The sequence below is a fragment of the Chelonia mydas genome, chromosome 14 (genome assembly GCF_015237465.2).
Source record: "Chelonia mydas isolate rCheMyd1 chromosome 14, rCheMyd1.pri.v2, whole genome shotgun sequence".
In the NCBI taxonomy this organism is placed as follows: Eukaryota; Metazoa; Chordata; order Testudines; family Cheloniidae; genus Chelonia; species Chelonia mydas.
Window position 1 is genome coordinate 10,792,492 of NC_051254.2, and position 27,622 is coordinate 10,820,113.

At 42.9% G+C, this 27,622-nt stretch overlaps 1 protein-coding gene across 15 annotated transcripts in view; it reads right to left on the minus strand.

The window, feature by feature from the left end:
- The window catches only part of STXBP4 (syntaxin binding protein 4), a 143,919-nt gene that overhangs the window by 9,589 nt on the left and 106,708 nt on the right, over window positions 1–27,622 (minus strand). For 14 of the 15 annotated variants that reach the window (XM_043528425.1, XM_037914673.2, XM_037914675.2 and 11 more), the window contains one exon: window positions 27,296–27,353. In XM_043528425.1, the coding sequence (XP_043384360.1) occupies window positions 27,296–27,353 (58 nt within the window). Of the gene's footprint in view, window positions 1–18,962; window positions 20,185–27,295; window positions 27,354–27,622 lie in introns of those variants that run through there. The other variant, XM_037914669.2, reaches the window with a different exon arrangement.

Consider the following 27,622-nt stretch of genomic DNA (forward strand, 5'->3'; position numbering starts at 1 on the left):
CTCCAGGTGTGATTTAGCCTTCCTGATTTCATTCCTACATGCCCAAGCAATATTTATATACTCATCCCTGGTCATTTGTCCAATCTTCCACTTCTTGTAAGCCTCTTTTTTGTGTTTAAGATCAGCAAGGATTTCACTGTTAAGACAAGCTGGTCGCCTGCCATATTTACTATTCTTTCTACACATCGGGATGGTTTGTCCCTGTAACCTCAAAAAGGATTCTTTAAAATACAGCCAGCTCTCCTGGGCTCCTTTCCCCCTCATGTTATTCTCCCAGGGGATCTTGCCCATCAGTTCCCTGAGGGAGTCAAAGTCTGCTTTCCTGAAGTCCAGGGTCTGTATTCTGCTGCTTTCCTTTCTTCCTTGTGTCAGGATCCTGAACTTGACCATCTCATGGTCACTGCCTCCCAGGTTCCCATCCACTTTTGCTTCCCCTACTAATTCTTCCCGGTTTGTGAGCATCAGGTCAAGAAGAGCTCTGCTCCTAGTTGGTTCCTCCAGCACTTGCACCAGGAAATTGTCCCCTACAGTTTCCAAAAACTTCCTGGATTGTCTGTGCACCGCTGTATTGCTCTCTCAGCAGATATCAGGATGATTGAAGTCGCCCATGAGAACCAGGGCATGCGATCCAGTAGCTTCTGCGAGTTGCTGGAAGAAAGCCTTGTCCACCTCATCCCCCTGGTCCGGTGGTCTATAGCAGACTCCCACCACGACATCACCCTTGTTGCTCACGCTTCTAAACTTAATCCAGAGACTCTCAGGTTTTTCTGCAGTTTCATACTTGAGCTCTGAGCAGTCATACTGCTCCCTTACATACAGTGCAACTCCCCCACCTTTTCTGGCCTCCCTGTCCTTCCTGAACAGTTTATACCCATCCATGACAGTACTCCAGTCATGCATAAGCATAAGCTTTCGTGAGCTACAGCTCACTTCATCGAATGCATCCGATGAAGTAAGCTGTAGCTCACGAAAGCTTATGCTCAAATAAATTTGTTAGTCTCTAAGGTGCTACAAGTACTCCTTTTCTTTTTGCGGATACAGACTAACACAACACGCCTGCTACTCTGAAACCAGACAGAGAGTTCTAATATCACATTTAATATGGGATTTATGAATAACATGACAATTTAAAAAATCAATCTACTCATTGTTAAAATGATATATTTAAATTATAGATGTGTGTATATAAATTACATATCAATTATGTGTGTGTATGAATATATTTACAAATCTGGTTTTCAACAGGAAAAAATATTTGCCATATTTTCTAAAATGAGTTTTCTGAGATGTTAGTAGTTCCCAAAAGAGACTTTTTCTCTGGTTGACAAGTTAAATCACTGTTTTAAAATTGGATATCATTCTTTAAAATACTGTCACCCTGAAATTCCACTTGCCTGTGTAACGGCTGAAGGACTGAGCTTTAAACATGTTGATCATTTAATAAATTTTCTGAATTACTTACCTGATTTTGATTACCCGTAGAAATCATGGAGTCAGATGTCTCACCCTGCTAACACAGTATTTGTTCCCTACAGCACTATCTGAAGTGCTTTGTTCTGCCTAGTTTTACATAGTCATTTTCCAGCTTTCCCTTACTGACTTTAATTAATAATGGAATCATTTTTAATTTTACCTTTTCCTTCCCAGTGTCCCTGCACAGTCTTGTCCAACATGCCTAAATCCTGGTCTGTCACACAACTATATCCAGTCTGAGCTAGCAGACAAAAGTATAACAAAATCCTATGGCGGAAACTGAAGCTAGACAAAATCAGAGTGGAAATAATCTGCAAATTTTTAACAGTGAGGGTAATTAATCATTGGACAACTTACCAAGGGCTGTGGTAATTTTTCAAGCAAGATTGGATGTTTTTTCTAATAGATCTGCTCCAGTTCAAACAGGAATTAATTCAGGAAAGTTCTATGGCCTGTGTTATACAGGGAGTCAGACATAACCACAGTGGCCCCTTATAATCAATGCACCTATGAACCATGAGCACACACTGCCAGTCATGTGAATCAGAACAAACTGTGCGCCGGTTTAGCAATGATGTGAATAAATGTCCACAGGTAATAGGGTCCCACCCAACACAGACTTCATTTTCTATTTATTTATCTATTTTAATAAGTTGCCTTTTTCTACAAACTTTACAGCTGGGGAACAATTGACAGTAGATCTGCTTTTGCCCTACCACTATGAGGGCTTGATCCTGCTCCTATAGTGCAGTCAATGCAAAAATTCCCATGGTGCAGGATCAGGCCCTCAGTCAGCACTAAAATCTGACGTCAATGAAGTTCAACTGGTGGAAAAAATGGTGTAAGGAAGAACAGAATCAGGCCTCTCCATTTCAAAATACCTGGGGCCAAATTTTGGGCTAGTGTGCATCTGGAATAAATTCCACTGACTTCAATGGACTTATGCTGGATTTTCACTGGTCTAAGAACAGGCTTTGCCCCTTAAAACTGATAAGTGCAATGAGCCATTTTATCTTTACAACCCTTTCCCAAACACCCTTATTAGAAGAACTCTCATAAATAAACCTTAAGTCCAGATATTACATCTCACATCAGAGAAAGACACACACAATAAGCACAGATTATTTAGGCACAAAATAATTGTATACTGCCCTGGTATTTATTTTTAGTTCTCATCAAGTGCTGTGGCTAAAGAGCTTTGACATAATCAGTCCAATGAGATAATCCCAGATTTACTGGTTTGTGGAACATTCTCTTATTAGAAATACATCCTCTATGATTTGTGTGGTTGGGGCATCAATGGAAGTAAGAAGGAGTTCAAATCTACCTCTAGGCTTTGTTTAACTGAAGGACCATGTTTTTTTAATTTGAGACACTACTGACAATATTGCAGAGTTTTGAAAAGGCAGCAACACAACACAAATTCATAACTGCAAAACATTTTCCATTTCAACTGTGCAGCATCCCTTGGCAAATGTTCTTGTGGAAACGATTCATCTGACCACATTTTAGGAGCAATCAACTATGCGTTAGCTATATTTAAAGCTTTTTAGGTTTACAAACAAGTCAGCGTTCTTGGAAGATAGCCAAGTTTATTGGTGGAAAACAAAGATTTGAGCTGGGAATATGTCAACCATTTGTTGTTGGCTGCTTTTTTTTTAAACAGTAGTAAATTGTAAGACAAATTCTATTGCTTGTACAAACAAAACAAGAGAACACAGTCTTTATTTTATTGGCAAAGAAACAATAGTGAATTATTTAAATCCTGTTATAATTACCCTCTTTATGTTTCTTACTTCCTAGCATGCAAAATGGTTTATTTCAAGAAGAGAATTTAGGACATTATCTTAAGAAAGAACGGTTCAAAGGCAAATGGTTCAAAACTAGAGGGATAAGCTGATGAAAAATAGCTTGTGCATCTTTGCTAGATTTTGAGAATTAGCAAATTATGTTTTTCACCTTAAGTGATAAAAATCTCCCATTTACATTACATTAATTTGTACAGGGCCAAGTTCTGTAACCTCTCAGAGGGTCATGGAAAGCCTTGTAGGCAGCAGAACTGGTGCAGGTCACTTTGTAGGGTTCCCCGTCTGCACAGAGTCCATTGGAGACTTTTTGCAGGCTATTGTGCTGGGAGACTGAATGGGGGTGGCCAGTGTGAACCAGGGCCATTTCCTGTGGATTAACTCACCAAAATTCTCCACTGCATGACTGTATGAGTGACAGGCAACTTGCAAGAGGAGAAATCCTGTGCAAGGCCTGTTTGAGATTTTTGGGGGAGTCCGGATGTCTCTCTAAACCAATAATCAATCAAACTCCCACCATATAAAGATTCATTATGGGCCAAATGAGTCCTGCTATTGACTTCAATGGGACCAGGATTTAGCCCTATTTGAATATCGAAAGCCAAGTTCTGGCCTCATGTCAAGGTTCCTCCCCCACTCTGAACTCTAGGGTACAGATGTGGGGACCTGCATGAAAAAAACCTCCTAAGCTTATCTTTACCAGCTTAGGTCAAAACTTCCCCAAGGTACAAAATATTCCACCCTTTGTCCTTGGATTGGCCGCTACCACCACCAAACAAATACTGGTTACTGGGGAAGAGCTGTTTGGACACGTCTTTCCCCCCAAAATACTTCCCAAAACCTTGCACCCCACTTCCTGGACAAGGTTTGGTAAAAAGCCTCACCAATTTGCCTAGGTGACTACAGACCCAGACCCTTGGATCTTAAGAACAATGAACAATCCTCCCAACACTTGCACCCCCCCTTTCCAGGGAAATGTTGGATAAAAAGCCTCACCAATTTGCATAGGTGACCACAGACCCAAACCCTTGGCTCTGAGAACAATGAAAAAGCATTCAGTTTTCTTACAAGAAGACTTTTAATAGAAATAGAAGTAAATAGAAATAAAAAAAATCCCCCCTGTAAAATCAGGATGGTAAATACTTTACAGGGTAATTAGATTCAAAACATAGAGAACCCCTCTAGGCAAAACCTTAAGTTACAAAAAAGATACACAGACAGAAATAGTTATTCTATTCAGCACAATTCTTTTCTCAGCCATTTAAAGAAATCATAATCTAACACGTACCTAGCTAGATTACTTACTAAAAGTTCTAAGGCTTCATTCCTGGTCTATCCCCGGCAAAGACAAAATATAGACAGACACACATACCCTTTGTTTCTCTCCCTCCTCCCAGCTTTTGAAATTATCTTGTCTCCTCATTGGTCATTTTGGTCAGGTGCCAGCGAGGTTACCTTTAGCTTCTTAACCCTTTACAGGTGAGAGGAGATTTCCTCTGGCCAGGAGGGATTTTACAGGGGTTTACCCTTCCCTTTATATTTATGACACGCCCCCCAAATCTCAGCTAGGGTGAAACACTGGCTGGGATTTCTTCCTGGAGCTCTAGGAAAAACAGAGTTAATAAGACACATGCATCTCTAAATATACTACCAAGTACATAAAGACTAACAATATTTTCTACATCTCAAGGACGATTTTAACCAGTTGATTCTGGGAAACTTTCACGGGAGAGTGCATCAGCCACTTTGTTAGAAGCTCCTGAGATGTGTTGGATGTCAAAATCAAAATCTTGGAGAGCTAAACTCCACCGAAGAAGTTTTTTGCTATTTTCTTTGACCGTGTGAAGCCACTTCAGTGCAGCATGGTCGGTTTGCAGGTGGAAACGCCGTCCCCAAACATATGGGCGTAGCTTTTCCAGAGCGTAGACAATGGCGTAACATTCTTTTTCAGTGACTGACCAGTGGCTTTCCCTCTCAGACAGTTTTTTGCTGAGAAACACTACAGGGTGGAATTCTTGATCAGGTCCTTTCTGCATTAAAACTGCTCCCACACCACGCTCGGACGCATCTGTGGTTACTAGGAACGGTTTGTCAAAGTCTGGGGCCCTTAGTACAGGGTCAGACATGAGTGTCGCTTTAAGCTTGTTAAAGGCCTTCTGACACTTTTCGGTCCACTGAACCGCATTTGGCTGTTTCTTTTTGGTTAGGTCTGTCAGTGGGGCGGCGATTTGGCTGTAGTGCGGTACAAATCGTCTGTAATAACCGGCCAAGCCTAAGAAGGATTGAACCTGTTTCTTTGACTTTGGGACAGGCCACTTTTGGATAGCATCCACTTTGGCCTGTAGGGGGCTGATAGTTCCTTGACCCACCTGGTGTCCAAGGTAAGTCACTCTGTTTAGGCCTATTTGACACTTCTTAGCCTTAACAGTTAGTCCTGCCTCCCTTATGCGCTCAAGGACTTTTTGTAGATGTTCCAGGTGGTCTGCCCAGGAATCCGAAAATATGGCCACATCGTCAAGGTAGGCGACTGCATATTCTCCTAATCCTGCTAGGAGACCATCTACAAGTCTTTGGAAGGTGGCGGGTGCACTTCGCAGCCCGAAAGGGAGTACATTAAATTCATACAGCCCGAGATGTGTGGTGAAGGCTGACCTTTCCTTGGCAGATTCATCTAGCGGTACCTGCCAGTACCCCTTGGTTAAGTCCAAGGTAGAGATGAACTGGGCCCGTCCCAGTTTCTCTAATAGTTCATCTGTGCGTGGCATTGGATAGTTGTCTGGGCGAGTTACAGCATTTAGCTTACGGTAGTCCACGCAAAAACGTATTTCCCCATCTGGTTTGGGAACTAGAACCACTGGAGATGCCCATGCACTTTCAGAGGGGCGGATTACACCCATCTGTAACATATCCCGGATCTCCCGTTCTATAGCAGTTTTAGCTTGAGGAGACACCCGGTAAGGTTGGACTCTAATTGGGCGAGCATTACCTGTGTCAATGGAGTGGTATGCCCGTTCAGTCAGTCCTGGGGTGGCTGAGAACGTTGGCGCGTAGCTAGTGCACAGCTCCTGGATCTGCTGTCGCTGCATACGCCCAAGGGTCATGGAGAGGTTCACCTCTTCCACACCACCAGCACATTTCCCTTCGTAGTAGACACCTTCAGGCCACTCAGCGTCGTCTCCTCCCTGGGCTGTAAACTGACAAACCTTTAATTCTCTGGAATAAAAGGGCTTTAGAGAATTAATATGGTACACCTTAGGCTTTCGGTTGGAGGTGGGGAATGCTATGAGATAATTAACGGCTCCCAGGCGCTCCTGGACCGTGAATGGCCCTTCCCACGATGCTTCCATTTTATGGGCCTGGAGCGCCTTTAAGACCATGACCTGGTCCCCTACTTTGAAGGAACGCTCTCTGGCATGTTTATCATACCAGGCTTTTTGCTCTTTTTGAGCATCCTGTAAGTTTTCTTTAGCAAGGGCTAAAGAGGTTCGGAGGGTGTTTTGTAGGTTGGTTACAAAGTCCAGAATGTTAGTTCCTGGAGAAGGTGTAAATCCCTCCCATTGCTGCTTCACCAACTGCAATGGCCCCTTAACCTCACGGCCATATACAAGTTCAAATGGGGAAAACCCTAAACTGGGGTGTGGTACAGCTCTGTAGGCAAAGAGCAACTGCTGCAACACTAGGTCCCAATCATTGGAGTGCTCATTTACGAATTTACGTATCATGGCCCCCAAAGTTCCATTAAACTTCTCCACCATGCCATTTGTTTGATGGTGGTAAGGAGTGGCAACCAAGTGATTTACCCCATGAGCTTCCCAAAGGTTTTTCATAGTTCCTGCCAGGAAATTAGTCCCTGCATCTGTGAGGATGTCGGAGGGCCAACCTACCCTGGCAAAAATGTCTGCTAGTGCCTGGCACACACTTTTAGCCCTGGTGTTGCTTAGAGCTACTGCTTCCGGCCATCGGGTGGCAAAATCCATGAAAGTCAGTATGTACTGCTTTCCTCTGGGTGTCTTTTTCGGAAAAGGACCCAGAATATCCACAGCTACTCGCTGAAATGGAACTTCAATGATGGGGAGTGGCTGGAGAGGGGCTTTGACCTGGTCTTGGGGCTTTCCCACTCTTTGGCACACCTCACAAGACTGGACATAGGTAGAAACATCCTTGCCCATTCCCTCCCAGTGGAATGACCCCCCCAAACGGTCTTTGGTCCTGTTCACCCCAGCATGGCCACTAGGGTGATCATGGGCTAAGCTCAAGAGCTTGGCCCGGTATTTAGTTGGAACTACCAACTGTCTCTGAGGATGCCAGTCTTCCTGGTGTCCACCAGAAAGAGTTTCCTTGTATAAAAGTCCTCTTTCTACAACAAACCTGGATCGATTAGAAGAGCTGAGAGGCGGTGGGTGGCTCCGTGCCGCCGTCCAAGCTCTCTGGAGGCTTTCATCTGCTTCCTGTTCGGTCTGGAACTGTTCCCTTGATGCTGGAGACATCAGTTCCTTATTGGATTGTGGACCTAGGCTTGGTCCCTCTGGAAGCGATATAGGGGATGGGGCTGTTTCTGTTGACTGTGAACCGCTCTCCGCTGGTGAACTATGTTGGGATTCAGGCTCCGGCTGAGCCTCTTGTGTCGGGTTATCGGCTGCTGTCGGTTCAGGGTCGGTGGGGCCCTCTGGTGTTGAGGTTGCAAGTACTGGATTCAGTGCTGGCAATGGGTCTGGTGTTGGTTGTTCGGCTGGTTCCGGTTCTGGGACTGGTTCCGTCTGGGTCTCTGGGACTGGATCCACTACTGCTGTTGCAGACATTGGTCTGGGGTCCGGATCCATCACCTCTGACCGGGTCCTGATAGAAGTTTCCGGAACAGAGCTAGGCCTCACGGCTTGGTTAGCCTGGCTGCGGGTGACCGTTCCCACCCTCTTGGCCTGCTTCACATGATTGGCCAAGTCTTCCCCCAACAGCATGGGGATGGGATAATCATCATAGACTGCAAAAGTCCACGTTCCGGACCAGCCCTTGTACTGGACAGGCAACTTGGCTGTAGGCAAATCGAAAGAGTTGGACTTGAAGGGTTGAATCGTCACTTGGATCTCTGGGTTGATTAAATTGGGGTCCACTAAGGAAGCATGGATAGCTGACACTTGTGCTCCGGTGTCCCTCCACGCGGTGACCTTCTTCCCGCCCACACTCACAGTTTCCCTCCGCTCCAAGGGTATCTGGGAGGTATCTGGGCCTGTGGACCTCTGGTGCGATTCCGGTGCAATGAACTGTAATCTGTTGGGGTTCTTGGGGCAGTTGGCCTTTACATGCCCCAGCTCGTTACATTTAAAACATCGTCCAGCTGACTGGTCACTGGGGCGAGGAGGGTTGCTGGAGAACGGGGTGGAGGGACGATAAGGGGTCTGGAGGGTTCTTTGGGAGGTAGGTGGGGCTTTGGGCGGCCCCCGGTAATAGGGTGTGGTCTGGGGTTGTCCCTTCTGGTCTCCGCTCCAACTGCGACCAGTTTTCTTCTTCTCTGCCACCTCCACCCATCTGGCTCCAATCTCTCCTGCCTCGATTACAGTTTTGGGCTTCCCATCTAGGATGTATCTTTCTATTTCCTCAGGAACACCCTCTAAGAATTGTTCCATTTGCATTAGGAAGGGCAAATTTACTGGAGATTCAACACTTGCTCCGGATATCCAGGCCTCCCAATGCTTCACAATGTGGTAGGCATGTCGGGTAAATGACACATCTGGTTTCCACCTTAGGGCTCTGAACCTCCGACGAGACTGCTCGGGTGTTATCCCCATTCTGACTCTCGCCTTGGATTTAAACAGTTCATACTTGTTCATGTGTTCTTTAGGCATTTCAGCTGCCACCTCAGCTAAGGGTCCACTGAGCTGCGGCCTCAGCTCTACCATGTATTGGTCAGTAGAGATGTTGTACCCAAGGCAGGCCCTTTCGAAGTTTTCTAGGAAGGCCTCAGTATCATCGCCTGCTTTGTAGGTGGGGAACTTTCTGGGATGGGAAGTGGTACTTGGAGAAGGATAGCTAGGGTTTGTTGGGATATTCTCCTGAGCCTTTATCTTCTCTATCTCCTCCACATACTTCCTCTCTTTTTCCTTCTCCTCCAGCTCTTTGTCCCTTGCTTCCATAGCTCTCCTGTGAGCAGCCGCTTGGTGTTGTTCTGCCTCTTTCGCTGCCTCTTTCGCTGCCTCCCTTTCTTGTTCCTTCTCCTCCTTCTTCAGCCGCATGAGTTCTATCTGTCTTTCATGTTCCCTTTGTCTTTCCTCAGCCTGAAATCTGGCTAATTCCAGCCGTAGTCGAGCCGCAGATATTGTCATTCTAACCTCTCTGTTTTTAACTAACTTTACACCCGAGGTTTAGAAATAAACAAAAAAAAACTTGGCTGTAAAATTTTGCTGTGCTGGAATAGAATACCTATTCTCTGATAGTGATTGTCAGCCTACAAAAAAAAAAAAGACAATTCCCTTGTCTCTGCTCTGGGCCCAAATCAAAGCAAAAACTTCCAGCTACTTTGAAACCTGTTTACCCAGCCCAAAGAAAAACCAAGTTTCCTTTTTAAACTTGTGCTCCTTGTAAAAAATCAAAATCCAAAAAAAAAACCCTTGCCACTTTTGTCTCCAGGCAAATGGGTAGAACACCCCCCCTTCTACTTACTTTTAGGGAAAAAAAAACTCTGGGTTGGAAGACTGTGAATTTCCCTGCAGGAGTTAAGTACCCTGCCTCCAGGCAAAGAAAACCTGCAATTCACAAAGATAATCCCCTTTTGTCTCTGCTTGGCCACAAAGCAGAGAAAAAAAAACAAGCTGCTTTCAGTTTCAGCTGCTTCTGGACTTCCTTTTTAAAAATCTGTATTTCTAGTTCAACAAAATCTCAACTGGATCTCAAAATGATTTCAGGTTAATCCCACCACTCTGCCACCATGTCAAGGTTCCTCCCCCACTCTGAACTCTAGGGTACAGATGTGGGGACCTGCATGAAAAAACCCTCCTAAGCTTATCTTTACCAGCTTAGGTCAAAACTTCCCCAAGGTACAAAATATTCCACCCTTTGTCCTTGGATTGGCCGCTACCACCACCAAACAAATACTGGTTACTGGGGAAGAGCTGTTTGGACACGTCTTTCCCCCCAAAATACTTCCCAAAACCTTGCACCCCACTTCCTGGACAAGGTTTGGTAAAAAGCCTCACCAATTTGCCTAGGTGACTACAGACCCAGACCCTTGGATCTTAAGAACAATGAACAATCCTCCCAACACTTGCACCCCCCCTTTCCAGGGAAATGTTGGATAAAAAGCCTCACCAATTTGCATAGGTGACCACAGACCCAAACCCTTGGCTCTGAGAACAATGAAAAAGCATTCAGTTTTCTTACAAGAAGACTTTTAATAGAAATAGAAGTAAATAGAAATAAAAAAAATCCCCCCTGTAAAATCAGGATGGTAAATACTTTACAGGGTAATTAGATTCAAAACATAGAGAACCCCTCTAGGCAAAACCTTAAGTTACAAAAAAGATACACAGACAGAAATAGTTATTCTATTCAGCACAATTCTTTTCTCAGCCATTTAAAGAAATCATAATCTAACACGTACCTAGCTAGATTACTTACTAAAAGTTCTAAGGCTTCATTCCTGGTCTATCCCCGGCAAAGACAAAATATAGACAGACACACATACCCTTTGTTTCTCTCCCTCCTCCCAGCTTTTGAAATTATCTTGTCTCCTCATTGGTCATTTTGGTCAGGTGCCAGCGAGGTTACCTTTAGCTTCTTAACCCTTTACAGGTGAGAGGAGATTTCCTCTGGCCAGGAGGGATTTTACAGGGGTTTACCCTTCCCTTTATATTTATGACACCTCACGTGAACCCTATGCTTACCCTCTGAATTGAGTGGTGTTGCACATGATGGAAGTGAAAGCAGAATGTGTCACATTTAAAATGAAATGCACAAATGCAATGACAAAGGTAGTTGGGGGTTTTCTAAACCCATATCCTAGCAACCTACTCTGCTGAACTTGCATCAGTCATTTTACTGAGCTGTTAATTTTTCGTATCCTTGATTTTGGATCTCCCAAATCTAATTGGTAATGCAAAATACAGTAATGCTTAATTCAAGATTATTGGTGCTTGATAAAACTTTAAATGACCTGTGCATAAATGAAAATTATTGCAAAACCACTAACTTTTGCTGTCTGCCTTAAGGCAAAGGACTGAGGATGGGAAATCCCTTACTATCAAAACCTTAACCTTAGGTACTTTCAATGTTGCTGCTGAAACAGCCCGCAACGAAAACAGGATGTAGCACAAGTTATTGCTAGCAGCAACTGCATGATCATAAGGCTACACATTACATGTGTCACCCAGTAATACACCTGTAATGTTACACTAATCTTCTCCCCCCCATATTTTATACGAGATCCCTTTACATATTTGTATGCTCTCAGGAGCAAATGCTGCCATTCTTCCCCTCTATATGCATAAACACCTGGGTGCAGAGATCCCCAGATGCAGGAGAATTGGAGATGCCAGGCAGGGTGCACATCACTTGCCAGGAGGAAATCACTGTGGGGACTTCCTGTGCACTGCCATTCAGTGAGGGCTTGGAGGCGGGATAGGGCCAGGCTATGGGAGAAGTAGAGCTAGGGCCTGTGGATTCAATATTATGTGGATTGCCCTACATAGGGTGAAGGTTCAGGAACCCAAGCCCCAATTAGGGTTGCCGATTTTGGTTGGACGTATTCCTGGAGGTTTCATCACATGACATAATCTTTAATTAAAGATTCATCTTTAATTCCTGGAGACTCCAGGACAATCCTGGAGGGTTGGTGACCCTAGCCCCAATACATGAGTCCTCCCCCTTTCTCCTGCATGGAATCTCAGTGCACAGCCCTGTTTGCTGGGCTCCACACAGCTTTGCCCTAACTGCTCCCTTTGTCTCCTGCTCTGCCTCTTCTTTCATGCTTCCCCTAATGCTTTGAATGGCCTTTTGCTTTCCATGCACCAAACACTCCCCTTCTCCTTTAAACCCACTTCTTTCAGGAAGCCTTTTAACTGCTCATCCACAATGCCTCTCTATGCCTCCTTGCACCCAACTGTTTCCCTGTATTTCCTATTTCTCGGAGTTTCTCTGCGAGTCCCTTGGACCTCGATCAATACTGCCTTTATGTGTTTTGTAAAGGGTTGTGTAATAACAAACAATAACAGCAACCCTGCACAAAGCCAGAGTAACCAGGCCTTTTGCTCTGCAGTGGTGCTGGTGGTGAGATGTGGGATCCTTCCCCTTACCACCGGGTGGCAGCGGAGTACCAAAGGAACCACAGAGTCTTACAACTGCAGACGAGTCTATTGTTTTTGAACTCCCCGGGACTAGAACTTTTGGCCAGTGGATCCAGTAACTGTAGATCTGCTGGCTACGGTCCAGTTCACTCCTTGCATGGTGGCACAGAGAGAAATCCCATGCTGTAGTGCTTTGTGGTTGGGACCCCCTGTGCATCAGAATTGTGTCTGTTCTATTGCCCTGGAAGACCATGCAGAATATGACACATATAGAGTACTTCACAAACTCAACATACAGGCTGCAGCCAGTGTCTAGTTAATGGTAGGGTATAAATAATGCAGCCCACGCCCACTTTTATGTATCTATGATCACATTTTCTGAGATCAAAACTATCCCTTGGCTTTTAGGAGACAGCACTTTTACCCCTCTGCTCTTCTCATTTTGACTTAACCTGTCTTTGTCTTTTCAGTGAAATCAGCTCTGACTGATTATGGTGAAACAGGAGCGTGGCCATCAACTCTTGTGGCCCTCGTACACCGCTGACCCAGTCAAGATTTCTGACTCAAAAACCAGCCTATATGCTTTTGTAGCCTCTTTTAAAATGTCAGTATTTGGAAGCCAGCTGTTAAATATTATACAGAGATTCTCAGTTAATCGAGTGAAGCGGAAAACATGCTGTTGCCATCTTATGCTGATGCTAGCATTGGTGAGGTCTGCAAAGAGGAAATTGTTCTCAACCATAGCTAAAGTTGTTCAGCTTTGTAGGGGGATTAGATCAAAGTAGTAATTGGGTAAAACTGGGTAATTATAGTAAATCAATCTTGAGAACAGCGGGTGAAGACCATTTTCAGAAATCAGACACCACAAGCAGTGTGTGAAGTAACGTTTTTTTTAACTATCAAAACCAGATGATCTGAATTTAAAATAAACATTTTTTAAAAATAACTTCTGTTTAGTTTTTAGTTGGCTTGACTCTCTCCCAGGATTACATTTTATAAGAAACACCTGTAGGGAAGGCATAGCATAGGAGATGGAGATTAAGGGCCTGAGGTACTGAGCAGCTTCTGGAAGATGGTTAGTGCCCTTAGCGCCCCTTGGCTTCAGTGAGACTGAGGGCACCGATCATCTCCCCGGCTCAGGTCCTAATGTGACACACAAAACCCTCAATCATGCTGTGTTTCTCTGAAGGGGCTTAGTAGTTAAATAATATAAAATGAAAGCCCAAGAAAAGAGTCCAATTTATTCCTTGATTAAACCCATTAAACAGCAGCATATTAAAAGTCTATGGGCAGATTCATAAGAGTTAGCCATCACTGAGAAGATCATTTATTTGTCCAAATACTGGTACTACTAGTGGTATTAATAAGAAGGTGCAGCAATACACAAATGGCCCGGTCTGGAAACAAAACAATAATAATAGTAGGATCCAGTGCTGTGTAAACTGCTCCAGTGCTGAGTAAACACTTGGAATTGGTGACGGGGTACATGATCATTCACTTACAATTCAAATCTCCCTGAGTCAGTAGTGATTGAGTGTTACCACCATGAGAGGGTAATTCAGTAGCCTATGTGCAAGGGGTCAGAGGTGCCCAGTGGATAGGTGTCTACGTCACAAAAAACCAACTCCCTGTGCAGTAACTTCTTGACAGTCTCAGCAGATGCCAAGGAGTGTAAGGATTAGTGGCCTCTTCCACAAAGTGGCAAACCCTGCTCCAAGAATGGAAGAATTAACAGGATTTTGAACTCACCAAGTTTCCAGTCCCTACATGGAAACGACCCGGTAGTGGAGAGTTTGGCCCTCAGTCACACCTGTGTAAAGCTGGAGTAACTCTACTGCAGTAAACAGAGATCAGAACTGGTTCCAGTCACTTTGGTGGGATTTATGAGCGTACAAGTGAGAGAGAATTTAGCTCTAGGGTTCTCCTCACAGGGAGGAAATGTAAACTGGTACATGACCTGCTATGCCAGAACCTGATTGGGAAGTACAGTATCTGCAGAGGACAAAAGAATGTTTCTCCGTTCTGGTGCGTGATAATGGGGGGGAGGGGAATTCCCTGCCCCACCCCCCGCAAAAAAGCCCCAACCCAGCCAGAAGCTGCTTAAAGTCTTAACATTCTTGTATTACAAACTCATGTTATCATACAAGCCAGTGCCAAGTCCCCTAGTTTTACCTCAGGTTATTTCCCTTACAATAACACAAAATGAATTCACTGAAAATCAAAATAGATGAATTCACTATAACCACATATGCTGGGAGTTGAACTACTTCAAAAACTTTGATATATTTTTCATTTTTCAAATAATTCCATTCTGCCTATCTGGACTTCTTCATGTAGTTTCCATTGGTAAAAGTATTCTTCATAGCCCATGCTCAACTGTTGTTGTGTGTTGTTAATCAGAAGCCCCACCTCACCCTAGAGGGGTCTCTGTGCCATTGGTAGATGCAAGCGATCTCTGGACGTGATTTTCAGAAGTGACAAGTGATTCTGGGTGCCTCCATTTTTAACTGGCCAACATGAGACACCTCTGAGGGGCCTGAGTTTCAGAGAGCTGGTGCTTAGCACTTTCAGAAAATCAGACCCATTGAAGATGTCTCAAATTGGGTACAAAAAAATCAGAACTCAAAATTATGGGTCACTTTTGAAAATCTTGTCTGACCGTAAGTTTGCTAAGCACTTTGAAACCCTTTGGATTAAAGGCTTTATAACAACAATACTTAGCATACACAATCTTCTACCAACCTTACCTGACAAACTCTTACAATACAGGTTTCAGAGTAGCAGCTGTGTTAGTCTGTATTCACAAAAAGAAAAGGAGTACTCGTGGCACCTTAGAGACTAACAAACTTATTTGAGCATAAGCTTTCGTGAGAACATAAACTTTCGTGAGCTACAGCTTTTCTTCTTACAATACAATATTTGTATTTTACAGATGGAAAAATTGAGGATGAGATGTCAAAGCAAAAACTTTCAAAAGTGGCCTCTAATTTTGAGTGCCAAATTTATGACAAAGACATGATTTTCAGAGGTGCTGAGCACGAGCAACTCCAACTAGGCTCAGTACTCAGCACCTACGAAAATCAGCCCTATTGGTAGATGCTAAATTCAGCACTCAAAAACTGAGGGCAGTTCTGAAAATTATGGTGTAAATGCCTTGCCCTAGGTTATACAGGGAGATAGGATCAGAGCCGGCATTACAATTCAGGAGATATTGGATTGCAAATGCCAAACTCAACCCAGCAGATCGTGCTGTCTCTCGTTATACCATTGGGAACTCACTTAAACAGAAGCCTTGATGTTGAGTGTAGAAGTCTACTCCTAATGAGAACTACAGCGGATTTACTAAGATTTGAACTAGAAAGAAGATTTCACAGACATGTAAATACTGTGGCTATTATCAAAATAACCTGCAGCTCATAAAATACAAGATGCTGGTCCTTTCTGCCACCCACCGCGTGCAGCAGTACTGCAAAGGTGAAGCTGTGTTTAGCAGCCTCTGAATCCACAAAGGGACGGAGCAGGACCTGGGTCTAAGGAACTAAGAAGAGTTCCAACTTTGTAATGCAGTGGAAATGTTTGGGGGTAGGCTTGGTCACAGAAAGGCTTATCAGCCTACAGCTTTACAGTTTCTATTTAGCATTCAGTAGGTAAATGCAAGTGAAATTTGTTTTCCTTTTAAGATGATACATTTAGCCCTACTGTTGTAAATATTTCCATTTATGCTATAGAGGTTGTCCAGCTATGATCAGTGCTTTGTTATTCTTAAATAGTCATTAAATCATAAATAGATTTCTGTAAATATCCAGCTTTCAGTAAAATTAATTGTGGTTCTTTCTCCCACCAGACACAAACATACTAGACATTTATGATCTATTTGATGTCACCCATTACTTATAAGACTCTAAAGGGTATGATAAGGCATGCTTTCAAGGTGGCTGCTTGATTTAGTAGCTTGATTACAAAACCCACTATACCATTTTTTCTGTGCTTTAATGGTCTCTTTTTTTTTCTGAGTATTGTCTTAGACTACTTGGTTACCTACCACAGACCACCACCTGTTCTCAGCTACACTGGTGGATATTCCAAGTAACTCCCTTGCCTTCCATGAAGTCTCTCAGTATTTACGATGGCGTAAAAGGCAGAAGGATTTGGCCCTTGGGCATATACTCATCTGTCTCTTTGGTTTCCTACAGATACAATGAATGGTCAAAGACAATGTGACAGCCATCTGTTCCCACCACCTCCTCCTCATTGCATGACAGAGAGGGATTTTTAAAAGGATGTCTCAGTTCACAAGATATTAGTTCCTTCAAATGTCAAAAAGCAGGCTGGTCCCGAGTCATAGATTAGAGGGCCAGCAGGAACCATTGTGATCACCTTATCTGACCTCCTGCATAACACAGGCTATAGGAATTCCCTAAATTAAATTCCTTTTTGAACTAGAGCCTCTCTTTTAGATAAATATCTGTGTCTTTTGGTTTTTAAATGGTTTGAACAATTTTTACTGCTCTTAAGGTGTCAGAAGTACTAGGAAGTCTTTAAAATATCTTAGTGTTTTGTCTGTGAGTTGTGTCTGCTCCTGCATGTATTTGCTACGGAACCACTGATAGATGGAACAGAATAGGTTTACAGAGCAAGGGGGTGGACAAAAAGAGACTAACACATCTCAATGTTTTCACAAAACCTTTTGCCTGTACATCAGCAATAGGAAATATTCTTCCCTGGCAGCACTCTAGGGCAGTTAAGCACACAAGGAAAGCTTCTGGCTCTTGGGTGAATTATGAAAAAATAACATTTGAAGTACTATCCCTTCCTTTGCCATAAAACAGAAAAATAAACACTGGTCTCTCGGCATTCCAGAGGATTGAAATATTTGGGAATTCACATCTTGTTCTCCAGGAAAGACATATTTAAAGTACAAGTTGTGCTTTCACAGTCTAAGACAGACTATAGTGTATGTCAAAGCGTAGGAACTTGCTTTTGTTAAGCAGCAAGAAAATGGTGTTTATAGGGGGCAAAATCCCCAGCTGCTCCTTACCAATTTTACACATATGCAAGAAGTGGGTGGCAGTGGGAGGGAGAATAGCAAGGCCAGATCTAATTTTAGGTGCTAGTCCCATGATGCAGAGCTGCCATATGTTAAAGGTGAAACACAGTAGGAAGACAGAGCAGATTAACTGGAGTAGGTTGCTCTGGGAGAAAATTAATGTTCTTTTCTATGTCATTCTTCCACTATGATTCTTCCCAAGCAACAGCAACTAATGGGATATTACATGGCATCAAAATACAGCCTGCCAATGAAAGCATGTATTGTCTCACAGGCTTTACTGACAGAATGCTATGACTCTCCCCTGAAGTCTTTTACTGCCAGATCATATGACCGCGTCAAATTCTGCCCTGATTTACATTAGTTACAACCCCCAATTAGGTCAATGGGGATTGCATCTGAAAAAAATCTGGGCAGAATTTGTCCCATGTGTCTAACTATCAAGAGTGGTTCAAAGTGAACTTGCTCTTATCAAGATGAAATGGTATTTCCATATGAATGTCTCCCAACTGATCACTATATACGCATTTCTGAATGCATGTGATGGCACCCATGAAATCACCTGAACTGCACCCAAGGCCCTGGGTTTTAGAGAGGAACTTCCCATGGGGGATTATAAATCCTTTTGGAATCTGAGTAATTGGATTTCTCATGCTCATAACTGGATTGATGCCGAATCACATCCTGCACAGGATTTTTTATTCCCCTCAAAAGCGGCGATTGTGTCAGATAGGCTGAACTGCTGGGGAACAAGATTAAGTCACCTGGGGTATGAACTGCAGCGAGGACTGTGACAGAAGCTTCCATACTCCTGCTTCTCACCAAATAGCATTAATTGCTGCACTACTTTTTGATTGTAGCTCATAGATGCAGTTGGATGCCACCTCCTCTCTGCAGGTGATCAATTCATCATACACCATAAACGGCAGATGACAGGGGCAGTTTTAAAAAGCCCAAACCATCTTCTCCTAAGTACCAGACGATCTGAACATATGCCATGAATTCAGAAAAAAAAGAAGAAGGTATTTAGAGCCGTTTCATGTATGTGCCAACCAGGTAGGAAACTTCTTATGGGATTGTTTATAAAAATGCCTGTGTTTACGTACCTTAGAGATCTCAGAACCTTTATCAGTTGGGAAGTAACGGCCATTCCCTTCTCCTTCCACAGCATTGAGAGGAGAAATATGGACCTAATCTCATAGAAGGGATTTCAATACCCAGTTCTGTATTCTGTTATGTAGGAAACTCCCAAATGCTCCTGAAGTGCTCTTGGCTGCTAAGACACATGGGCTCAGTCATCAACTCAGCATCATCTAGAGTAAGTTGGTAAAACTTTTCAGAAAGCACTGGACCAAATTCACGGATGTAGGTTACACCACTGCTTCCATATCAGGTTAAATTGGTCAGAAAATGAGTGTAAGTGGCAAAACAGTGCAATTTGTACCAGTGGCTATGAAAAATGAGTGCCGCTTACATGACTTGTTGGTTGTAGCAGGAAGGTGAGAGATAAAATTAAACTTTCCCTTCACATTACTTGAAGTTGCGTCATATTACTTCAGACCCTCTTGGGACCTAGTTCAGCCCTCACTGACATCAGCTGGAGGCACACCCATGTATGTCAGGGACCATACCTGATCCCCACTCACCACTCCATTCGTATGATTTGTATTCATTTGAGACCCCTGAAAGTCAAGTCAGTGCAAATTATACTCACTTTTTCCACCAGCATACTAGTGTGTAACCCACAGCACTGTTTACGTCACTTCTCAACTTTTCCCGGCAACCCCGTGGCCTTACTGCCCACAACAGCTTTAGCTGCAATCAAGAGACACTACTGCAGTTCGAAAGGTAATTTCTCCAGGCTTGCTAGTGCTTGACCATTGGGATGCTTAACAATGTGGCTGATCAAAAACAAATAAATGAGGCACTAACAAATGCCCTAATGGAGGAGATTAAAAAAATTCTCAAACATTTTATTCACATGCCAGCTTTAACTCTCAATGACAGGTATACAAAAACGTTTCACCCATAAAGAATGCATCCATGTAAATGTTTTATTCATGTCAGTTATTCATATAAGTGGGATTCACTGTAGTATGTAACACAAGCCAGCTGGTTTACTTCTTTTAAACTTTGATTTCTCATGCACTTCATACTGTTTCACCCCCCTTCAAAGATATTAATAGAAATTTCACAGCAAACTACCTCAATCTTATGTCCAGCTTCCATCCTGGAGTGTGTTTATTGCATGAGATTTACAAGAGATAGAATTAACAGCCCCAATTACCTGATAGCCCAATAAAGTACCTTGCATGTGAAGCAGCTTATTAATTAAAAAAAGAATTCTCTTTAGCAAACTGTAAAATATTAATTAATTCAAACATAGTCATTGCAGTTTCTGTTCACTCTGAAGCTTAACCACATGTTAAGAAGATGACGGAATTCAAATTTAAGGTGAGTTTACATGTGGCAACATTTGGGGAATTACAACTGTCATGACAACCAAGACATGTTTCAATGCTGGGTTGTACCCACCGGAGAGGGACAGTGGTAAAATAGCTCTGAGTACCTCAGGACTTTGGCTGTTCTAAATACCAAAGAGAAAGAAAGGATTGAAATTCACAGCTAAACAGTACAAGAGGGCTACAGAATTAGTGCTAGTGCTGTAAATACCAAGCATAATCCCTATTTAAACGTACAACAATTAGATTAAATCCTCCTGAACAGGATCAGCTGATTAGAAGCACCTCAGGGTATGTTCCTTCCAGAAAAGGATGCCTATTAACTTTACGTAAACTCTTCTAGAAATTTGTACCACACTTAGTTAGAGATAGGGGACTTCTGTGGCACTTGCTTCTTGCTGTGAATAGTTAACTTTTGATTGACTTTACACAAAGGGCTTCACTTTTCTCTTATAAGGTGTCCTACAAAGAGCCAGTTTTGGACAGGCTTGCACTCTGTGCAAACTCCTTGGAGGCAAAGGTGTAAGCAAAGTCTGAATTTGTCCACAAGAAACAAAATACAATTACATCTGGAGCAAGAAACTCTGCACCACTTTAATCGCAGGGGTGGGGGGAGCTCTAGTGAGTGAGAGGTTTCAGACAGTGGTCAGGCAGGGGAACTTTGCACTCTTTCCCTTTGCATATCAAGGAGGGTGTCTCTATGCTAATCTTGCAAAGGCTGATGTGGACAATGGAGTCTGGGATATGCCACAGGGGTTTGTGATGACAGAGATCCAGAGGCCCTAGCATCCTGGCTAAGGACCGTACTAAGAAACAGCTGCTATTGTTGCATTTCTAGATAAAGACTGGAAGTGTGAAAACCTCATGAGAAACCCTGTTCTTGTGAGATTTCCAGCCCAAATTTGCGGACTCAACAGGTGAGGATGGTATGGAAAGCAGCTGAACATCTGAGGCTTTCTCTCTGCTGAACTCCTGCCACGGGAGGTTCATCCTCTACTGATCTGCACTTTATTGCCACGTCAGCAAAAGTTTAGCTTCAAAGTGCAGCTCTCAATAGAATCCTCTCAAGCATATTCAGCAGATCCAACATTTCATTGAGGCAGCAGAAAGCTGCATTTGTGACTTTCTATTGGTCACAGAACCCAAATGAAACGAAATTAGATGAACAGTGAAATGTGACATTTCTTCTACTGTGTGAGACCAGTTATTTTGTTGCTACTGTAGATATTTAAGCAACGATGGATTATGCCAACTGCTACAACTGTAGTCATTTCTTGAGGCCCTGGTTCGGCTTTCAGTCACACTGGTATAAATGCATGGTAACAACACTGTAGCAAGTGGAGCAGGGACCTCAGATTTACACAGAACAGAACCTAGCTTATTGCAAGGTAAAAAGCACTTCAGCCTGACCGACTGATCAAACCAACCAACTCTTTTATAGGCCAAAAGTGGCAATACCCTATTTTCAATGTTTCACGTAAAATGCAATTTACGTACAGCTCCACAAAATGAGTCTTATTTTATCGGTTTTATTTGCTGAAGCTGCAGAGTATGTAAAATTGTATTGGAAAACACTACTTGTTTGTATTTCCTAAGTTACTTCTTCAAAACATTCCTTGGTATACATCGCCTGCAGTGACCTACATCAGTCTGAAAATAATCAGCATATTAAACACAATGGCTCAAGCAGAACTTGAGTGCTGCAGCATATATGGGATGTTCTGAATCACTGTGAGAATACTGTGTCAGCTCTAATATATCTAGCTGCAGGCACCAGTGTTGAGTTAAAGACAATGTAGTAGTAAGTAAAAAATGTTCCTGTTTTTGCTGGCTGGCACAGAAACTTAAATACACTACTTTACATACAACTTCCACAATGGTTCAGGGGAAAATCAATTTCACCCCACTGCAGAGGCCTCACTCACCGCCCTCCTCATCTCTTATGTGCCTTTGTGGAAGTCCTCTCCACAAGCAAAATAATGTGTGCCTACGCACGCACAGGAATTGAACAATTTGCCAGATTAGGCAGCTAGCAGAAGCAGCACATGATTAAGATTCACCGGTTATTAACTTAACAACGTACTGAATGGGCATCAACCACACTTTTAGCTGACTGTTCTCCTAACTGGTAAGAGGCAAGATAAGGTTGCTGTGTGAATGAGCCCTTAATATTAACACAGCTGTGTTTCACCACCTGATGGAAGAATAGTATGATAGCTTAAATCACTTCCTGACAAAGTCTGACACACACATATACACACACACACAAACTGTTTTTCCTGGATTTTTCCAGCAGGATCAGCGAACTGAGCTAAAACAATCTTGCTCTCACTCACTGAGAAATCAAGTGGAAAGGCGTCTACTGACCTTTCCAATCACAAGGAGGCATCTCAGCTGATTAGATCAGGAAGGCAAGGAAAATACAACACAACTTGCCCTCATATGCCCTTTTCTAGATAACATGGTTCATACTGGAACTGCACCAGTGAACAGCAGCCTTGACAGGCTTAGGTAGAACAACAAATTTATATCCAGCTTCAATGACAAGTTTACAAATATGAACAAAATGCAATGGATAGGAAATTGCAAGTCTAAATCCAACTAAAGCTGGCTTCGACTGTGTTTGAGATTTGATTCCAGTGTGTCCACATTACTGGTTCAAAAGCGTCGATCTGAATTGTGCAACTCTAACTCAGACTGGGGAACATTTATTCATACTAGTTGTCAGTGAGTGTGGAGAATGAGTATGTGGTAATTACCATGAATAAAGGTTGCACAGGTGGGGTCACTATGCACATCAGATTCTGCACCGTAAATATATGGATTCTATCCCAGTATGATGAATATAGTAAGAATACTGGTCTTGATCCTGTCAGGTACTAAGCACTCTGGCCCTGACTCAGCACAGCACTTAAGTATGTACTTAACTTTAGGCACATGAATAAGTCCATTATACAATGGGTCTACTCATGGGCTTAACATTAACCACATGCTTAAGTGCTCAGCTGGATCAGGACCAGAGTACTTAGCACTTTGCAGATATACAGTATCTTCTCATTTGGGTCAGGATTAAGAGTAATTTGCCTGCTCTATAAAATAACAGGTACAGAACTGAAATGTGGATGAATAGGAATGATTTAAGTGAAAGATATATGTCTCGTTACTCTCAGGACATCAAGCAGCTTTATGGTAATTTCACTGCCTATTTGAATTCTCTCAGAAGTAACAATTCAATTTTCAAGACCTCTCAAGTATAAAAGATGGTGAACTGGATCCTGGCCTGTGATAAGGCTCCTTTGTGCCACTGCAGCAACACACAGGAGCCTGAGAGCCAACTTAACTGATTACATGGAGACTCTTCTAGGCAAGGGAATTTGGAGGCACTATATCTTGCTCTGATACCTAGGAACCTTCACTCACCCTAAGGTTTCTTTACCTTAAACCCAAATTACATGCATCCGCATCTCACTTCGTGCAGGTAGCGAACAGATAAAACTGAGTTTTTACTTTTGTGGGCCAATGTTGCTCCCATTAAAATCAATGAAACTCTGGCTATTAAATTCAACAGAAGCAGGATCAGACCTTAATTCAGGTAGGTCAACAATAAAATATTCATAGACACAAGCAGCATATTACACGTTGCTCTCCACAGGGCATATCTAACACGTGACCGTTCCCTGCTGTTTGACTTTACAGCATTTTAGAGAATAATGAAAATAAAGTTGTAAGGGATACCTGATATTAACTAAATAAATAGGTACTAGAGATGGGCCTGAGGGTGCAAAGTTTGGATCTGAGGTCTTAAAAAGTGCAGGGGTATTTGGATGCTCGGTTCTGATTCAGACTCGGCATAACAACATTAACTCAACTGTTTCATAATAATGCTAACTTTGCTTGCTAGTGTCTTCCACTCTGAAAACATAAATCAAACTCACAAACCCCTGCTGGCAGGCAGGTAGGTATTAAATAATCAGCCTTAACATGATCTTTCACAGCAAAAAGGAAACCTTTATATATTAGGGTACAAACAACAAGATAGAGGGGTCCTGATCCAAAGCCCACTTTAACATCCGTGGAAATCTTTCCATTAACATCGATGGGCTTTGGCTCAGGTTCATATGGTTTATAATCATGTTGGTATCCTAGATCTAGACGGTATTTTGTGATTCTTTATCTGTGCAATGCAACTGTATATGTATCATATTGGATGCTTTTGCCTTAAGTTTAAAGATATTATCACCTTTCCTTCACTTGTTGAAAATACGGCACTTGCACTACTTTTTTCTTTTAATCTTTCTGAAAAAAAAATCATTAAGGAAATCCTTTAATTAAGAAAATCTCAAGAGCAAATGACAAGAAGAGCTTGATCTTAGTGCTTTGCATTTTCTCGTCACCGAGGGGGACTACTTTTAAAGCTTTGTAGAGCTTGTCATTGTAATTTATGCAGTGCTTTATTGTAACATCTCAATGTCACCTCTCCTCTAATCTTGGGAGGGTTGTCTGAAAATTCATTCAACTGCAGGTGGCAATTTGGCCATACAGATTTTTCCTTATTCTTATTTTTGGTGTCATAATAAGTTTGTTTGCTATTATAACATCTACACTATACTGCACAAGCTGAAGTGATGATGCATTATTGACTAACATAATTAATAGATTTAACTAACCAGTAATCACCCGGAACACATTTTTTTCAATCTCCTCTCATCTTTGGTAACACTAATATGATGGAGAGGACAAGACCCTTGGCCTTTGAGACAATGGTTACACTATATATTAGGGGTGGGCAAACTATGGCCCACAGGCCGCATCCGGCCCGCCAGCCGTTTTAATCTGGCTCTCAAGCTCCCGCTGGGGAGTGGGTCTGGGGCTTGCCCTGCTCCGGCGCTCCAGCCGGGGAGCAGGGTCAGGGGCCGCTCCACACGGTTCCCAGAAGCAGCAGCATGGTCCTCCTCCGGCTCCTAGGCGTAGGGGCAGCCAGGGGGCTCTGCTCTGCCCGCTGCCCCCGCCCCAAGCACCGCCCCCGCAGGTCCCATTGGCCAGGAACCGCAGCCGATGGGAGCTGCAGGGGCCGTGCCTGTGGATGGGGCAGCGTGCGGAGCCTCCTGGCTGTGCCTCCACGTAAGAGCTGGAGCAGGGACATGCCACTGCTTCTGGGAGCCGCTTGAGGTAAGCGCTGCCCAGAGCCTGCACCCCTGAGCCTCTCCCCACACCCCAACCCTCTGCCCCAGCCCTGATCCCCCTCCAGCCCTCCAAACCCCTCAGTCCCAACCCAGAGCACCCTCCTACACCCCAAACTCATCATCTTCAGCCCCACCCCAGAGCCTGCACCCCCATCTGAGCCCTCACCCCCTCCCCACATCCCAACCCCAATTCTGTGAGCATTCATGACCTCCCATACAATTTCTCTTCCCAGATGTGGCCCTTGAGCCAAAAAGTTTGCCCATCCCTGCTATATACAGAGCAGAACGTCATATATGTATTTTTCTTTTAAAAAATCCCAGAAATTGTATCAGATTATTTCTTTTTCTTTGGCCTAAAATACTCCAGGTGCATACAGACAGCAGTTTTTAGTATGGCTAAAATATTTGCATTGATAAGCACTGAAATGCATAAAGAATATGACAAAATATCTTGGTAACCGGCCCAATTTCAATGGCAATATTCACTGAGTAAGGGTAGGCTAACCTAAAGGCAGTGAAAATTTGACTTGTCAGAACTCAGTGATTTTAAGTTAGTCAGCCTATGATTAATATCTTTAGTGTAAAGTAATAACTTCTCTTTTAAATCAATGGCAGGAAACTTGGGAGTTTCTTGCTTACTTTACAATGATGATGAAATGCCTTCCACTCTGCTCCTTCAATCCATTACAATAGCAGAACAACTTAATTCCAGATACAAAGCTGCCTACAAAGTCCATTTTCAAAACAAGAACATCACTTTCTGACACACAAGGGATGCTTTTAGATGTAGTCTGAATGGACAGCTATAGAAGGTAATCACATGGTAAAGGACATTCTACTGGGACTAGTTACAAAGAGAAACTAACATGTTAGTCCTTTTCCTTGTGCCATTTTCTGGGTGAAAAGATTGCAGATGGAAGTTGACTGGGTTTAGTCAGTGTCTGTCAACATCTAGGATCTTTAACACTTGTCTGGGTACAAAGAAAAACTGATTAGTTTTGTACCAAGCTAGCCAGTACTCCTTCACAGCCAGTTCTTGACACAGAAGGTCACTGACACAGTGGGTCAAAGCCTTTACACGCAGAAGAGATTGCAGAAAGAAACTGATGAGCATCCTATTCATTTTCTTTTGCTTTCTGCATGTGCAAAGCATTCTGACTCTATAGAAATGGCGATGGGCGCCAATGTGCATAGATGACAGAGGACAAAATGATAAAGGAAGACAAAAGGAGCAAAAAGGGAGGAAAGAGGGAGAGGGAAAAAAAAGAATAGAAACACGAAAGAGGAAGCCATGAAAAGAGATGAAAAAAATGCATTACTGGGAGGTGCTCAGATACTATCTGCACAGAATAGAATAAAATGATGCACAGACACCAAGCTGTATCCGGAGTTGTCTATCTGGCTGCCCAGGAAAAACTGCAGACGCTACAAAGGAATCTGGGGTTTTGCTTAAGTAATGCATGGGGCACAGGTGCCATAGCCCAGATTCAACAAAGGTGTCAGTGCATCTAGAGAGCCCTAAGGTTTGTGTATTACTATGGGAAGAGCTCCTAGGGTCGGAGCCAGAGCTACATCCCCCAAATCACTGAGTACTGTCTGATGTTTCTCCAGCACTGAGGCTCCCAACCAGCTTTAAAGTTGATTTTTTCATTTTAGCATTTGAATGTTCGGGCCTGTGAACGTTTTAGGGGATGGGATTTTCCCATCCCTATTGGCAACACTGAAAGGATCAAACACTGATCAAGACAATATGAGGTTGGGAGTTGGTCACCTGACTCCCAGTGAATTTCAGTAGGATCTGGGTACCTAATTCCCTTAGAATTCTTTGAAAAGCCCAGTCTCATTATATAAAGTTTGTCCCTAAGAAAATCGATAAATGATGTCACTAACAAGCTGTATATAAAGAGAGATGAAGTTTCTTTTCATGTTACTGATTTAGTGTTCCTCCTAGAAAGTTTAGAGCTTTTTTACCCCCTCTGATTATTTGAATCTCTCCCCATCATCCTCCATATGTGATAGAAACCGCTTACATAGCTTTGGTGCCAGTACTCACTTGATAAAGTACTTGATTCCATCTGCTGTGTAAGCTTCTTCCCATCCATAAGGTAAGCCTAAGGTGAAACAAAGAAATAAAATTACTCTTAAAGCTCAGAAGACACCATGAAATTACAGTTTTGATATGGTAATGATTAGAATACTATGGCCTTCAACCAGGGCATACAAATATTACTTTCAAAAACCTGTTACTTTTTAATAACAATAATACTTATGTCCAGTTAAGCTTAATGGTTTTAAACTATGTCACAAAAGTATAACCTCTTAGCCAAAACCTTACTCATTATTAGTCTTATTTGCTAGTAAACTGACAGTCTGGTAGAAT